At 45.3% G+C, this 17463-nt stretch overlaps 1 protein-coding gene across 1 annotated transcript in view; it reads right to left on the bottom strand.

Moving 5' to 3' along the window:
- LOC136699427 (protein TANC2-like) overlaps positions 1 to 17463 on the bottom strand; it is a 122388-nt gene that overhangs the window by 17833 nt on the left and 87092 nt on the right. Inside the window, exon 3 of the mRNA XM_066674131.1 lies at positions 9481 to 9577. Coding sequence (XP_066530228.1) covers positions 9481 to 9547 — 67 coding nt within the window. The 5' untranslated portion in view covers positions 9548 to 9577. The remainder of the gene's footprint in view (positions 1 to 9480; positions 9578 to 17463) is intronic.

The following is a 17463-nucleotide window of genomic DNA, read 5'->3' as shown; positions in this document are numbered from 1 at the left end:
GCACCCTCTTTCTCATCTCTTTCTCTCCCACTCGATAACAACTATTCAGCTGCCTCTCTCTTCCTCTCTCCCTCCCTCTCTCCCTACACAGATTCTCTTAACCTCTCCTGTATGTGTTCAGTTCCACCCCCTTCTCTACCCACTGATTCAGCCGCACAAACTCTCCACTGTACCTTCACTTACCACTGAAAGCATTAGAGAAGGAGCAATGGTGTGGGGGGCTGGGTGGGTAGAGACAGAGAGGGGTGGGGGGGGGGGGGGGCAGTTTATGTTGCTGAAAATCAGAGACACGGATGATACAGAATACTCAGCGGCACAGAAGCAACCACAAAGTACCTAGCTTACCTTCAACAATGCAGTATCATGTTTTTTCACAGTGTAGTGACTCGGCTCCTTTCTCAGAAGTGATGACACATACAGAAAGGTCTTGCAAAGGGAGGCCTACAGTGTTGTGGCTAAACTGGAGTGGTGCATTATACAGCATGGTGTCTGGGAGATTCCTATACAGACCACTGTGATCTTTTCTCACTATACACACTGTTCCTACTGAGAGGACTAGAGAGCTGCAGGGACTGTACCAGAGTCAGAAAGAAAGAAAAAAGATGTATATTAGGTGTACTGGTTGTGTAATGTGTAATTGTAAATCATATTTTAAACATTCATTCATTGTCTGTAAGCGCTTATCCAGTTCAGGGTCGCGGTGGGTCCAGAGCCTACCTGGAATCATTGGGTGCAAGGCGGGAATACACCCTGGAGGGGGCGCCAGTCCTTCACAGGGCAACACACACACACACACACACACACTCACACTCACACATTCACTCACACCTACGGACACTTTTGAGTCACCAATCCACCTACCAACGTGTGTTTTTGGACTGTGAGAGGAAACCTGGGCACCCGGAGGAAACCCACGCAGACACAGGGAGAACACACCACACTCCTCACAGACAGTAATTTGGTCTATTCCTGGGGATAATTTTGTTTCCAAAAAGTATGTTTGTGTTTTGGTTTAAGTTGTGGGTTTTAGTCCCACACCCGGTGTCTGTGAGGAGTGTGGTGTGTTCTCCCTGTGTCTGCGTGGGTTTCCTCCGGGTGACTGTCTGTGAGGAGTGTGGTGTGTTCTCTCTGTGCCTGCGTGGGTTTCCTCCGGGCGACTGTCTGTGAGGAGTGTGGTGTGTTCTCCCTGTGTCTGCGTGGGTTTCCTCCGGGTGCTCAGGTTTCCTCCCACTGTCCCAAAACACACATTGGTAGGTGGATTGGCGACTCAAAATTATCCATAGGTGTGAATTTGTGAATGAATGCATGTGAGTGTGTGTGTGTTGCCCTGTGAAGGACTGGCCCCCCTTCAGGGTCTGTTCCTGCCTTGCACCCATTGATTCCGGGTAGGCTCTGGACCCACCGCGACCCTGAACTGGATACGCGCTTACAGATAATGAATGAATGAATGAATTATACTCTTACACAAAACCGCTTTAAAACGTTGTAAGCCTAATACATAAATATTAGAAAGAGCTGTTTCCACATAATTAAACCACATGTTTAATTTGTTGTCAACTGCCCGTAAACCCCTAGAGCTCCTTGGGGTCAGTATAGTTCTGCCCAGCTCCCTAAAAAACATGACTGGAATAATAAGACACACCAGCATAGGCTTACACACACTGAAACTTACAGCAGAAGCCAGGGCTGTGAAGGTACCAGCCTCTGAGGCATCAACAGCAAATGTCAACAGCGTTGTAATTACCTGCCACAGGGTTCACACACCTTACTCAAACATAAGAGTGTGCTTCTGAAGATAGGCACTGCCTTGGCAAAAAGGGAAACTGAACACTGCTGAAAATCATACATCAATTATTAGGTAGTTACATTCATATACAATGTGATATAAACAGCCTTTAATAAATATAACATTATCCTGGAAAATATTTTACAATATTTTAACACAGATGTTAAAATGTTACAATAACTCATTACCTGACCCTCACCTCAGTGAGTACTGAAGTAGTCTGCTCTTGTGTGTTTAGTTAAACACGGGACACTGGGTTAATCTGTGTCATTTGGACTCCTCCTGCAGAGTCAACAACTTTCTGCATCTGCTGGAACACTGTTCGGAGACTGGATTACTGAGAAACAAACGGGATTGAGAACCTCCCCCTGTAGCTATGTAGATGGTCCAAGAAAAGCATTACAATGGAAGGGTTTTAATGAGGAACTCCTGAGTTTGTTCTCTTTACCTCATCTCTTTGGATCTAGTGTCACCAACAGCCACATGCTGGGTTTTGCTTCATGAGACAAAGGAGGCATTATCAGCTCTTGTCTTGAGGGGAAGGGTAATGTCCTTAAATGTCTACATCACCACGCTTCAGGGGAGGCAGTCATTTAGCTATAATTACAAAGGCATCAACATAATCAGGTCTGCACTAAATGGGACAGCGCATGCTTCCCTTTATCTCTTCATATCTTTATATTTTTCTTTGCAAACCATGTGAAACTCTGCACAATGGTTCTGAATATCAGACAAGTAGCTGAAATGAGACAAGATATTAACAAACAGATTAAAAAGCAGGAAACTGGCATGGCTTTCTAATGAATGGGTTTTCTACTTTACGGTTCATGAAAAAATGGGGCGAATCCAGGCTCCTGGGGCTTCGGTGCTCACTGTCCGTGCAAACTCTGTGAAGTTGTTCCAATGGATGAAGGAAGTAGTATGGTAGGATAAGAAATAGGGGTAACTCTAGCCAGAACAAATGTATCTCCTATTATGTGGCAAAAGGTTCTAGATTTAATATACCTCAATATATACCACATACATCTTGGGGGTCTCACTTCCTGCATAGTCTAGTTACAACCTACACGACCTGCTTCAAGTAATTAACTTCCGAAGTCCTTGGCTGCTTCAATCATATGCATCAGTGGAAGGCCAGTGAGGCAACACGCTAGATACAGTCTAACATAGATCTCAGTGCAGGGTTTGTGACCATGAACATAGTTACTCTACCATGCTACTAATGCTAATAATAGTAATGAACAGTGCCAGTTAGCATCATGTTTCCATTCATTCATCAAGAGCCATATTAGCGGGTTTGAATGTAATATCCCTCTGATGATTTCTTGTCCAGATGGAGTCCATCAGTAGGCCAGAGGATCTCTGCATGCTAGGACAAAGACGGTCATAGGATGGTAAATCAGCAAGAAGACTGGAAAGGAATAAATTCATTCATTCATTCATTCATGTGGACTGTGGGAGGAAACCCAAGCACCCGAAGGACACCCATGCAGACACAGGGAGAACACACCACACTCCTCACAGACAGTCACCCGGAGGAAACCCACGCAGACACAGAGAGAACACACCACACTCCTCACAGACAGTCACCCGGAGGAAACCCACGCAGACACCGGGAGAACACACCACACTCCTCACAGACAGTCACCCGGAGGAAACCCACGCAGACACAGGGAGAACACACCACACTCCTCACAGACAGTCACCCGGAGGAAACCCACGCAGACACCGGGAGAACACACCACACTCCTCAGAGACAGTCACCCGGAGGAAACCCATGCAGACACAGGGAGAACACACTACACTCCTCACAGACAGTCACCCGGAGGAAACCCACGAAGACACAGGGAGAACACACCACACTCCTCACAGACAGTCACCCGGAGCAGGACTCAAACCCACAACCTCCAGGCCCCTCCAGGTCCGCCCCAGGGGATAAATTAAAGTGGATGAATGTGAGAAAGGAAATTAGCAAGTGGCAATTAAAAGACTGCTGGTGAAAAAAACTAAGCTGGTGTGAGCATGAGGTTTGTCATCTCTTTCAAACAGAACACTGCTACCAACAGATTCTTGCATCACGGATACACAATCATGCTATCAAGGGATCCAATCAGTTTCAAGAAAAAAAAACAGTGGAAATTCTTGGGATAAGAATCAAACCCAAGGCTAACCACAAAAAGCCATGAAAATAAAAATAAATAAAAAGAGACAGAACTGATTCCATGCTTTGTAGAAAGCAGAACAGGTGCTGAAAGCAAATGCATAACCCTGATCATTTGGATGACTGCCTGAAAAACACACAGCTCATGAGGTTTTCTTTCACTTGGTTGCTATTTGATGGATCTGCAATGTGGCAAAGCATAACAGAAACACTGACATCTTAGCTACAGCTATAATGGGTTAAAAAAAGACTCTGACAGTGAGACATGATTTCGTACACCACTGTGCCTTACACTAGAGATGGACAGTTATCCACAGGTGTGCAGAACTTCAGTGTGTAGACTTGTCTCAATGTAATTTCACAAGAAATGGAAATGGAAGGAGCAAAAGCACTAAACCGAGCCATACCGCACTCGCTATAAACATCAACCATTTCTGCAGGTCTAATTCACTCTCAAATGTAAGCAGTGGCACTGTGCCTGATTGGCTTCTTTAGTCTCGCTGTTGAACCTGACAGGATTCCTGAAGCTCTGCTTAGAGAGAAGCCTGCAATTAGCAGGCCAAGTCGGTCCTTGCCAAAGCAGCCAGCCTAACACGAGCACTGAACACAGAGGAGCTGGATTAACTGCTCCATTATGGAGGCTGTAGACTTTGTCGCTTTGGCTATAACATGGCTGGTTGGTTATTAACATGTGCCTAAGATTAAAGCAAGGTGGCCTGACTTTTTGGACAGTTGCTGACTCCTTGAGTTTACTCCTTCTTGCAGACATCCATTACTTTATCATTCATTCATTCATTCATTATCTGTAACCCTTATCCAGTTCAGGGTCGCGGTGGGTCCAGAGCCTACCTGGAATCATTGGGCGCAAGGCGGGAATACACCCTGGAGGGGGCGCCAGTCCTTCACAGGGCAACACAGACACACACACACACATTCACTCACATCTACGGACACTTTTGAGTCGCCAATCCACCTACCAACGTGACTTTGGGAGGAAACCAGAGCACCCGGAGGAAACCCATGCAGACACAGGGAGAACACACCAACTCCTCACAGACAGTCACCCGGAGCGGGAATCGAACCCACAACCTCCAGGCCCCACTGGAGGTTTAGCTAAACAAATCGCTAAAATTGCAGCATATTCAGTTTTGTACTCAGGCTACAAGGCTAATGTTGCTATTAATCTGAAGCGTACACTCTTACATTAAACTTTCTATTTGCATTTCTCAATCTCTCTCTCTGTTAATATTGATTTTTTTTACTAAATAATCCTCAAATCTGGGCATTCAAAATGGCTGCTGCTAATGCTAATGCTTTTACTGTACTTCAGCAAGTCATGCAGTCTTGAAAACTGTGTAAACAAGACTAATACAGAATATTTAACCCATCAGCAAGGTTAGAAACACTCTTTTCGTCATTATAAATGTGCTGAATCATTTCTGCGAATGCAATCCCACTGCTCCCGAGACAAATGCTCCAGGACTTTATAGCCTTGCCAAAGCCTGTCACTGGGCATGGTGAGCTTATGCTAATATGCTGGTGATCCAGAGTATCCCAACTCACATCAGGCAGTTCTATGAAGACTATAAAAGCTTTAAAGATGTATCTGTATTAGCGAACTATAAGGGGTGAGGATTCAAGCATGCACTGTAGAGCACAGTGCAGCGCAGCTGACAGCCTTCAGACTGTTATGATTCTTCTCATGGCCCTGCAGGGGTCTGGAGGCGAACCATTAATCGTCCCGCCAACATGTGCATTTTCCGGCATGAAGCATGATCCCTCTTGTTCGCTCAACGAGCTGCTTGCTGTGCAGATTTAATTTATGGCAAACACATTAAGGGTGTGAGGGCAATATTGTAGAGGAACTAAAGAGGGAGCTGTACACGTGCAGCACACCCCTCAGATTTGAAGGAACAGTGGTTAGACACTGCGCTGTATCAAAGCTTGTGGGAATCTTCCATTCTCATGGAGAGATCAAAGCAGCAAAACGCAATACAGCTGTGATGTGAAGCAGACAATGAAAAAAAACCCAGCGGCCCCAACCGCAAAAACATAGTGCTGCATTGTTTAAAAAGGAGCCACTTATGAAAGCAGTTGAAGGGGAACGAAAGAACACCCTCTCGAGAAGCCGGGAGACGGGTCCTGATGCTCTCTGAAACCACGCTCACTCAGGGGTGGGTAAGAGAGCAAAACGAGGTAAGGAGGCCACGGCTGAGTCTCTGAAATGGCTCTGGGCATTTCTCCCAGCGTCACTGGCACACGGCCTCCCTTGTCTGACACCATTACTGCACGCGGGACTAAGGCTTGCAGCCACAAAAGCCCAGAGGGTGATGATTTGATCTAGTGCTACTCCGCCGCCGTGTAGCTTTTGTAAAACGAGAACAGTCAGTCTCTTCTCCCCAAACTGCAGCATGCAGCCTCCACATCCAGGCTCCTAAATTTAGAATATGTCAACCCACAGTGAGTGGTTAGTACACCAGCACGTTGTATGATTAATCAACTGTATTACTGATGATCTGCTGTACAGTTCAGTGGAACACGTTACGGAATGGGGCTGAGAAATATTTCTGATAAACCTTAAGGACAACACACACTGAACACCTCACAACTTATTAAACTAATAATTATTTACAGTATTTAATGAGATTTCTGATTACAGTTTGCTTTGACGTGATTTGAAAAAAATTCAGTGCATGTTCATATTTATTTAGGGATCTGCAGCCCACCAACCTACAAACTGTGAAACAAGACCGCTCAAAAAGTTTTTTTTGTCCTGTGGACTGCCTAAATCTTTTCATTCATTCATTCATTATCTGTAACCCTTATCCAGTTCAGGGTCGCGTTGGGTCCAGAGCCTACCTGGAATCATTGGGCGCAAGGCGGGAATACACCCTGGAGGGGGCGCCAGTCCTTCACAGGGCAACACAGACACACACAGTCACACATTCACACCTATGTACACTTTGGAGTCGCCAATCCACCTACCAACGTGTGTTTTTGGACTGTGGGAGGAAACCGGAGCGCCCAGAGGAAACCCATGTGGACACGGGGAGAACACACCAACTCCTCACAGACAGTCACCCGGAGGAAACCCACGTGGACACAGGGAGAACACACCAACTCCTCACAGACAGTCACCTGGAGGAAACCCATGCAAACACAGGGAGAACACACCACAGTCCTCACAGACAGTCACCCGGAGCGGGAATCGAACCCACAACCTCCAGGTCCCTGGAGCTGTGTGACTGCGACACTACCTGCTGCAACAGCTTCTCCAATCAAAAAAGGTCAAAATAACACAACAACAGTGGAGAAATAACAGTACTGATGAAATATGGAAAACACAAGAGAACAGAGTGAAAATGGCTATACAGCCACAGCTTCTGCTCCTCACTCCTGGGTTCTTGCGCTGAACTGTGCTGTGGCTCATTCTCATTTAAAGGAAGAGTTGCTGAAACCAGTTCTAAACAGGGGGAGAACGCTGGTGTGTTGTTTGTTCCTTGTGGTGTTTTGAACAAAGCATGCCACAGACATCTGAACAAGGCCTGAATATGTCTCCTTTATGTAAACCCAGACACCTCCACTTGCATATAGTGTATAACACATGTATTTGACAACAGAATGTGCCATTTTAACACAAAGGTTATATCTGTTGTGATACACACATCTGCATTGGCTATCACCATGATCAGTGATGGTTCGTCCTACCTACACAGAAATGGCAAGGCCAGGTGTTCTCTTGCGAAACCCTGGACGTGGGAGGCTGAGGGAACACCGGGGATCAAGCTTGTGATCTTCTGAGGATAAGGCCAATGCTTCAGCACATTTGTCCAACAGATTTTTCTGCCACCACTGGCTTCATGTGCGTCTGTAGCACACTGTCTGTGACAGTAATGACGTGGTAAAGCTCAGCTTGGTGAGATCTCGACTGCTCTTTCACACTATGCACAGACAGCAGAGAGCATGAGTCAGATTCATTATGAAGCTCACACAGGGACAAACTACAGGGTGTGAGGGAACAGTGCGACTAAGAGTCTGACTAGAGTTTGAAGCTTGGAACAGAGAGAACTCAGAGTGTTAGAGCTAGAACTGGACTTAAGTGAGAAACTGTCTGTGTGTGTGGGTGTGTGTGTATGTGTGTGTGTGTGTGTGTGTGTGTGTGTGTGTGTGTGTAATAAAGCTTCAGACGCAGACACGCCCCTGCATTTACCCAGCCAGACGCCAGAAGAAAACAAACACAGCTGAAGTAATCTCACTATAGACACACACACACACACACACACACACACACACACACACACACACACACACACACTAGATCTTCAGTTGTATGATAGTGGTATATTACTTTGTTTTTTATAAACAAAACATGATAAATTTCTATGTAGCATACAGACACGCCCCCTTTTTTGATTGGCTCCCACTGGAAAACTGAAAAACAAAATGGCTGACAGTTCTGTATGTATGAATGACTGAGTTCTGATAGGGAATATTACAGCAGTGATTAAGCCTCATAATACCTGCTTATTGAGCTACTGTGGGGCAATTAAGTCCCACTCCAAAAGCTACCTCAGGGCGATTAAACATTGATTTGTTCACTCAGTGAGCTGCACTGGCATGACTATACTACATTACGAGAGCTACGCTGTTTCGATTATGCTAGCCTCCTCCCATGGCTTTCAGCAGGGTTTTTCCTCCACAACTCAGTCTTAGATGTTGGTTGAAGTGTGTATGCCTAATCAATGTTTCAAAATGTAATGTAAACCCTCCCCAGAACTGCAGAAGCTTTAACTGCAACAAAGAGAATCAAACCTATTTATACCCTGCTTAGAACAAATGTTGAATAAGCAAGTGTCCACAAACTTCTGGCCATATACACTGTGTTATTCAGCAGCATACAAAGCTGAGCTATCAGAACTGTGTGAATGGAGTCTTATTGGCATACTGGAGGAAGGGAAGGGCTGCTGAGTCAACACACACACACACACACACACACACAGGGCCCATTGTGGCACACACAGGAGCTGAAGCTGTCCCCCTGCACAGCCAGAAAGACAGCTACTGTTTGAGTACTGAGCATTTGTGTGTGTTTCATTCAGTGAAGTTCACAAACAACGCAGGGTTTGGCGTGAACCATATTTACTCCAGTTCTGTAAACACAAACACACATTATCAAATTATGTTCAATTTGGCCTCGGCTAATTAAAATGGCCAGCTGACCGTGGCTACAACAGTGTGTGGCAGCAGACAGAAGCTTACAGCCTCATTAACCGCAGCTGCATTACACTGCTCTGTCTACCATTTAGTCCAAACTGACCTAGTGCGTTTGTCCTCGCACACACACACACACACACACACACACACACACACACACACACACAGCTTCTCTCTTATGTGACTAGAAGATGGGATATTATTTCAGAGAAGGAAGCATTCCTGATTAGGACATGATGCCGACTACAGTATACTGATAAACACACAGAAAACACATCTAAGTTCAGCTTGCCGCTTCTTCTTAATAAACCAGACTCACTGCTGTTCCGGTTCTTGCGGTTGGATTTGCCTCCGCTCAGCAGCGCCTTTAAGCTGTTCCTGAACATGGCTGCACCGTCTGCACACTATAGAGAAATCTGCAGAGAGACAGAGAGAGAGAGAGAGAAAGCGGAAGAGAGGGAGAGAAAGATAAACAAACTGTCAGTTATGAGTATAAAGGACAACAGTGTTCCTACTGAAATTCTATATTTATATTTATATAACTACAGTAATATACACATGACCATTCGGACACAATGCAATACAACCACATGAAGTATAGGGGGCGATGTGGCTTTTGTTTCAATTAGAAAAAGGTAGAATAAATAGGAAAGGGCAGTAATCCAACAGTTAATAGAATAATTGATTACAGAAACAAGCCTTTCTAACAGTGGACACACTGCTGCATGAACTCTCCCATTTTCCAGTGTATTGGTGTCCCATGTAGCAGTACTGCTCTTTCCACTGCATGGTACCTACACTACTCGTTTTGGTTGGTTTTCAAGTACCACAGCTTCCCCTGAAACGTAGATCGTGACATCACAAAACAGCACCTCTAAGGGGAACAGTGAGCTTTGGATTCACAACAATGCCCAGTAAACATTTAGCCGTTGATTCAACGTTGAAATAACGTAATGACTGCCGTCTAATCAACGTTCTTTTAAGGTTGAAAATGAAAGTTGAAAAGACGTCCAAACACAGACATTGAAAAGACGACTATTAGACGTATTTTGGACGTCCATTGACGTTATTAATTGGTCCTGAAATAAATAACTTGTATAAAAAGCATTTTGGACGTCCACTGACGTTATTAATTGGTCACCACTTAACTAACTTATTAAGATGGATTTTGGACATCCATTGACGTTTAAAATGTGTCCTTGATGAACAGACTACTTTTAGACCTATTTTGAACGTCCAGGGACGTTCCTTGTTTACTGGGATGGCAGCGGTAAAATTAAGCATTGTTTAATCATTGTGTATTCACTTGTTCTTGTTGTTGTTGTTTGGGACTGAACAAAACTTAACACTATCTGTTCTGTATCTGTTCAAAATGCTCAGTAGAGTATTTCAGTTATTAGTTGCACTGTCCAGCTCTCACTGGATTATTTTGTTCGGCACCAATCCAATGAACATTTTTTGTAATATTCCGAAAGAACACAGTGTGAGTTGGAGATTGAACATTTTTTTAAATGGCTAGTCTGGGCTGGATGTCTGCGTCTTGTATTTGTATTTATCATGTAGAGTGATCAAGTCTCTGGCCAATCAGAGCTCTGCAAGGCTTACACATCGCATTTTAGACCCTCCTCGGTTCGTTTGAAACCACGAGTTAAACATTTAGCCGGTCTCATGAACCAGGTAACTAATTTGCCTAATGAAAAAACTAAATTAGAATAGACTAGAGGATTGTACGTACCATGCAGTGGAAATTCGCCATTACTTACATCACACATCACATCACACAAACTCAATGACTGTTTTCCTTTAAGTTATTGAGAGCATAGAACTGGAAATCCCATAGACACACTAGTAGAGACCCACCGCGACCCTGAACTGGATAAGCGGTTACAGATAATGAATGAATGAATTATAATGTGCAGCATGTGTATACATATATGGCAACATAAGAGCTGTAATACAGTTCACAGTTCAGTTTAATCTAATTACGATTGTATCTACTGGAGACGGAGGGCAGTGCTCAGTCCTATTTCCCACCTAAGAGGGGCAAAGGTGTTCAGCAAATGAGTCCAGTGCATTAGCTATAAAACAGATTCAACATCATGATGATGATGAATTAGCCACTGAGCAGCTAATAGATGAATGATCATTCACCCAGTCTTCATCAATCCACTGTCCATTCTGTCGTTAATTCCATCACTCACCACCTTCGTATATGAGGGTTAATTAATGAAGAGCTAGCATACATTGTTAGCGTAGGGCTGATAGCGTTTGTAACATGTCTTTCACAAAAGACCCCGATAAATTATAGTCAGTGTGGATGTTTCAGGCTAAAAGATTTAATAAACAAACAGCTGCGTCACAACGGGGGTACAGACCCACTGCTGCCAAGTCCAACACCGGGGGGCTTCATACCGCTCTGGCTAACGGTTAGCATAGAGCATGAAGGCTTTAAGTTCACGTACCAGTGCTCTAGAGTGATTTGGGTCCCCACTTTCCCATGGAGATCATACAAGTGGTGTGTGTCATATTTTTGACCACAAAAAAACTCTTTTGTACTTTCAGAATTCACACTCCACACTAAATGCGCGCACACACACACCCACACACACACTCAGAATTCAAGTCTAACATGATGTCTCTGATTAGTCCACATATTTCAGTCTTGGAGCTCCTGACACACTCCCTGTTGCTTTTCCTCTGGCTTGATAACGAGCTTTATCCACTCCATTATTTCAGGAATCTTTCAGCACCTACGCCAGGGAGGCCTCATGCTCGGGACATGCTAATTACTGTTTCACATGTGTGTGTGTGGGTGTATGTGTGTGTGAGTCTTTGTTCTGCAGCTGCTGAATGCTACATGGGTGGGTCACGCTGTGTGTATACGCCTCTCTGTCTCTCTCTCTCTCTCTGTGTGTGTGTGTGTGTGTGTGTGTGTACAAGCTGTGGCTCAGTTATCTTCAAATGAAACACACAAAGAATAATGGCCCCGAGAGTGTGAACGCAGCTCTGAACACATCAGTGAAATTCCCTGTATGGTCGACTATATTTATCCTGCTCTGTTCCGTGCCTTCGCTTGGTCTATTTGTAGTTCATTTTATCACTGTACGACTAACTGCGTGGACACCAGATGACCATCCGCCTGCATGTCCAGCTCTGTGGTCTGCGTAGCCCTTAAAGGACAAAGCAGCCATTTACTCCTGTAAGTTATTAAACGGCCATTACACTGACACCTAGCAGCGGGGAGAACACATCAAACTCCTCTCAGACAGTGAACCGAGGTCAGGATAAAGTCCAGGACTCAAAGACTCTGGAGCTGCAGCGCCACCTTTCTTTCCCTCTGTATAAAAACCCATTAATAAAAAAATGAAAACAGAATAGCTTTTATAACACTACACTGAAATCTATTAGAGACAGCCGGATCATGGGTAGGAGTTGGTGTGTTCTCCCCGTGTCCACGTGGGTTTCCTCTGGGTGACTGTCTGTGAGGAGTGTGGTGTGTTCTCCCTGTGTCTGCGTGGGTTTCCTCTGGGTGACTGTCTGTGAGGAGTTGGTGTGTTCTCCCTGTGTCTGTGTGGGTTTCCTCCGGGTGACTGTCTGTGAGGAGCTGGTGTGTTCTCCCTGTGTCTGCGTGGGTTTCCTCCGGGTGCTCCGGTTTCCTCCCACAGTCCACCTTATCCCAGCTCATCACACCTCACAAAACCGATTAGGAGCTGTAATAAAAGGGAGACTCATTAATTATGGAGGTCCTGAGTTTTGTCTAAACCAGTAAAACACTGCTGTAATGTTGTGTCTGTTAGAGTGTGTGTTGATTCTTGGCCACAGGCTGGTCCTTGTTGTTTACCGAGGTCCAAGGGGGTTTTAGAGAGAGAGACAGTGAGTTAGAGGCCTTCAAACTGACATCTGTGAAACACTGGACAAAGAACTGGACAGAGGACCAGTTTCGGTGTCACACATAAACATTAGAAACTGTTATTAACCCTTTCATTGCTATTACAATGAGGGGGAGACAGAAAAAATGGGAGACAGAAAAAAGGAGACGTCAGAGGGTCTGTCTGCAAGAGAGAGAGAGTAGAAAGAAGAAAGAATGTGAATGGGAACAAGAACAAAAAAAGGGAGAAGAGAGAGAATGTTAGAGAAAGGGAAAGGGGAAGAAAAGGAGAGAAAGACAGATAAATGGACAGGGAGTGAGAAGAGGGAGAGAGAAAACAAGAAGGGAGAAGAGGAAGAGAGAAAGAGAGTAGTAGAGCTGTAGTGTATTGAATGTGGATCTGAGCTGAAGGTAGAGCGCCATGTGGTGTGTGTTAAGTGAGAGTGACTCAGCGAACCTGTGGTTTCCCCAGAACAACAGCAGAGACCAGTGAAACCTGATCAGATCCATATGACCCTCCTAGAGGACCCCCATCTCTCTCTGTCTCTCTCTGTCTCTCTCTCAGCAACCAATACCAACCTTCCATTCGGAGTGAATGCTTGGATGTCTATCTATATACCTCACCACCTGCCCACATGCGTATGCTCTGTCATAAACTCATCTGCACATATGCTGAGCTCTTCACGCGATGTTACACACACATAGATAAAAGCGGGTGAGAGAATTCACATCAACAGCTTTCCCCTGCTAAAGAAAGAGAGGCAAGAAAGAGTAGAAAACGGTGCTTTGCGCTCTGTCGTGGACTCCTCCAGCTGTAGTCAGGCAGTCTGTGCTCATGTGTTTTGAGGGAGTGGCTTCTGAAGGAGGGCTGAAGGCTGGGGTTGTTGTATATTTTCATAAACAAGTTTGGGTGGTGTTTTATACAAAATAACATGCTCTAGCTTTAAGACGGTACCAGAACCTTTCACATTTCCAGTCTCTAATCGGAACCTCTCAACCAATGCTTAATATTATTGAGTATTTTCAGCTACAAGCAGTTAACCCTTACTTTGCTCTGGCAACAAAGTATGAAAATAAAGCTTTTTTAAACTGAAATATGGACACTGTCTGTCTCTCTAATTTAAACCAACTGTAGCTCAGACATTCTCAGCTCCTGCTTGGCTTCTTTCTTTCGATTTGTATCTCTCTCTCTCTCACTGTATCTGTCACACACACACACACACTGTATGGCCATTGTTTGACCACTGCTGGTTGTTTCCAGGAAGCCAATCCCCTCCCAGCCCCCCTGTGGCGAGAGCAGTGTGTGGCTCACAGCCTCATTAACTGCAGCAGCTGCATTACACCCTTTCATGTACTCTATACGATTCAGACCAGACTGACCTACTGACACACACACACACACACACACACACACACACACACATGCAGTGCATATATAAACACGATAAGACAAGCTACAGGCACAAATGAAGCGTGGCCTTAAGATGCTGTCCCTCATATGGACTTTATGAACTACATCTATATCACTCTCCAAACCACCCTTCGTTATCCCTGCATCACATTTATTCCCTGCATATCTTTAGTAGTTACAGAATATTACATAGTAGTTTTGAAACTAGGAAACTATGTAGTTTTGGACCCATGGCGTGGGGGGGGGGGGGGGGGGGCGCAACAAGGCAAATAAATACATCTCTGTCTCTTCTAATAATTCCACTGTAAATGTTTGTTATGAAAAATAAGGTGCAGTACGTGTATGAATTACAATGTTTAATATAAGAAAAATACATGTACATGTGGCTTGGAGTTTGGGGGGAGGGGGCTCACTGCAGAAAATGATATGATGGTGGCTGTGAGGAGTGTGGTGTGTTCTCCCTGTGTCTGCGTGGGTTTCCTCCGGATGACTGTCTGTGAGGAGTGTGGTGTGTTCTCCCTGTGTCCACGTGGGTTTCCTCCGGGTGACTGTCTGTGAGGAGTGTGGTGTGTTCTCCCTGTGTCTGCGTGGGTTTCCTCCGGGTGATTGTCTGTGAGGAGTGTGGTGTGTTCTCCCTGTGTCTGCGTGGGTTTCCTCCGGGTGACTGTCTGTGAGGAGTGTGGTGTGTTCTCCCTGTGTCCGCGTGGGTTTCCTCCGGGTGACTGTCTGTGAGGAGTGTGGTGTGTTCTCCCTGTGTCCACGTGGGTTTCCTCCGGGGGACTGTCTGTGAGGAGTGTGGTGTGTTCTCCCTGTGTTCGCATGGGTTTCCTCCGGGTGCTCCGGTTTCCAAAAACACACGTTGGTATGCGGATTGGCGACTCAAAAAGTAGCCATAGTTGTGAATGTGTGAGTGAATGTGAGTGTGTTGCTCTGTGAAGGACTAGTGCCCCCTCCAGGGCGTGCCTTGCAGCCAATGATTCCGGGCAGGCTCTGGACCCACCGCGACCCTGAACTGGATAAGCGGTAAGAGACAATGAACATGTACCTGCATCAAACTGGTCACATACATGAACCACATCTTTAATATCTGGATTATAAAGGAGGTGGAATTTTCATAGACGTGGCATATGAACACGCACCAAAACAATCTGTGTGTATTGCTGAGTCCAGGTTACAGCTGTGTGCTTGACGATGAGTCACTGACCCGCAGCGAGTTTAAAATGCTGACTTTTGGTGAAGGCCATCGAAATGAGAAACACGTGGCGGTTTGTTGCAGGTGGTGTTCCTCCATGTCCAAGCAGATGAGTATAACTCTTCACACACTCATAAATCAAAGACTTCTTTCCAGTCCACTATCTGACGAGGGGAAAGCGTGACACGAGCTGGACACAAGGTGTACACGAGCTGGACACAGAATGGGAAGCCTCTGAAGGTGTTGTTTGTTTCTGGCTGTTTGTGAAATCTGCTGCAATCGTCAGTGGTCTGACCACTGTTTCCTGCTATTGTGATTGTGTTTGTCAGAGCAGAAAATGAAGTTGAGTTTTTAAACATTGCGTCCATTCACTGTCCACTCTGTCCTCTTTGATCAACCTTGTAGATGTAGAGTCACAGACAGCAGCTCGTCTGTTGCTGCACAGTTTGTGTGGGTCCATTGCTCAGGGGTTCAGGTTAAGAGACAGTGACTAAATCAGTTCAATACGCTTAACGCTTCCATCTACGAGGGTAATGCCACCACTCCTGTGTGCGCCCATCTGCAAAAGCCCATCTGCAAAACACTGCACTGGATGCGCCCACAGATAAAATCTTCTGGAGTACTTGTACTTGGAGAAAAAAGGAAAATTTAATCCTCTTTTTATTCTCACAGCTGCAAGTCAACATGTTGTTAAGCAGCTTTTTGTTTGGGGCTTCTAGCTTCTAGCTGGGCAGCGTTAAACTCTGTGTGGCTGTACCAATTGAATAAGGCAATGAGAAATAAGCCACACTAAAAGAAGCCCCTGTCTGTCTATCTATATGTCTGTCTGCCTCCCTTGGTGGTCTATGACTGTTTGAAGTTACTGAAGGAATGGGAAGGCTTAGAAACAGTTACACTGCCTTCTCATGTGGCCGGACACAAAACAATCCCTGCTCTGAATTCTCTGCTTAGAATTCTTTATAATCCGGGACAAGGCTAAATCTAGGACACCTGTCTGTAAAAAGCCTGTTATGGAGAACCGCATTGTCCTTGCTTTCTCTGAAGGCACTAGTACCCTGGTGGGCTGCCTCTAGACTGGATATAAGATGAGATACGGTGGGGAATGCAGGTTTCGAATGGCATTCGATGGCAAATTTCCCCACGGATGTTGTAGCTGGGCCTGTAGATCCTGCACACTCTTAGGTTGCAGGAGCTGCCATCACAGCTGGTCCCATAAATGCCGAATTGGAGAAGTCTTGCAGTCTGGTCCGAGACATTCCTGGGAAACCTTTGCTGAGTGTGGGTCAGCATTATCCTGCTGAAAAATGCCACTTGGAAGCTGTGCTATGAGGATGTCCTGCACATAACACTGAGCTGTTAGTGTCCCTCGTATCATTACTAGGGATGACAGACTGTCGTCTGCGATAACTACCCAGATCATCACACCAGCAGATGGGGCAGTGTGTCGCTCCACATCAAAGGCAAGATTGAAGTGTCCATTATGAGACCTTCAGATCCTGGATTAATCGACAATTTGGTTCCAGTTCGTAGAAGTTCAGAGCTCTTTTTCACAACACCACAGCTTGGTCAGAATGACCTAGATGGAGGACAATTTGTCAAAAGGAACATCCAGTTTCTCCCAGTTCAGTGAGTTGCCCCCTTTCAAAGTCTGTCAATTGGGCAAAACATCTTTGAGTGTGTCACAGAAGTGTATAGCAGTTAATGACCTCTCACCTAAAGGTACACTCCCCTTAATAATAACTCCCCTCTTTATAATGCAGTGGGGGAAACATTTTTTACATGCTCCTGTGGCAAGGCCCAGTGCGTAATCAGACCACACATGTTATCATTT

The sequence above is a fragment of the Hoplias malabaricus genome, chromosome 6, assembly GCF_029633855.1.
Source record: "Hoplias malabaricus isolate fHopMal1 chromosome 6, fHopMal1.hap1, whole genome shotgun sequence".
Classification (NCBI taxonomy): domain Eukaryota; kingdom Metazoa; phylum Chordata; class Actinopteri; order Characiformes; family Erythrinidae; genus Hoplias; species Hoplias malabaricus.
This window is presented reverse-complemented; position numbering and strand designations above follow the sequence as displayed.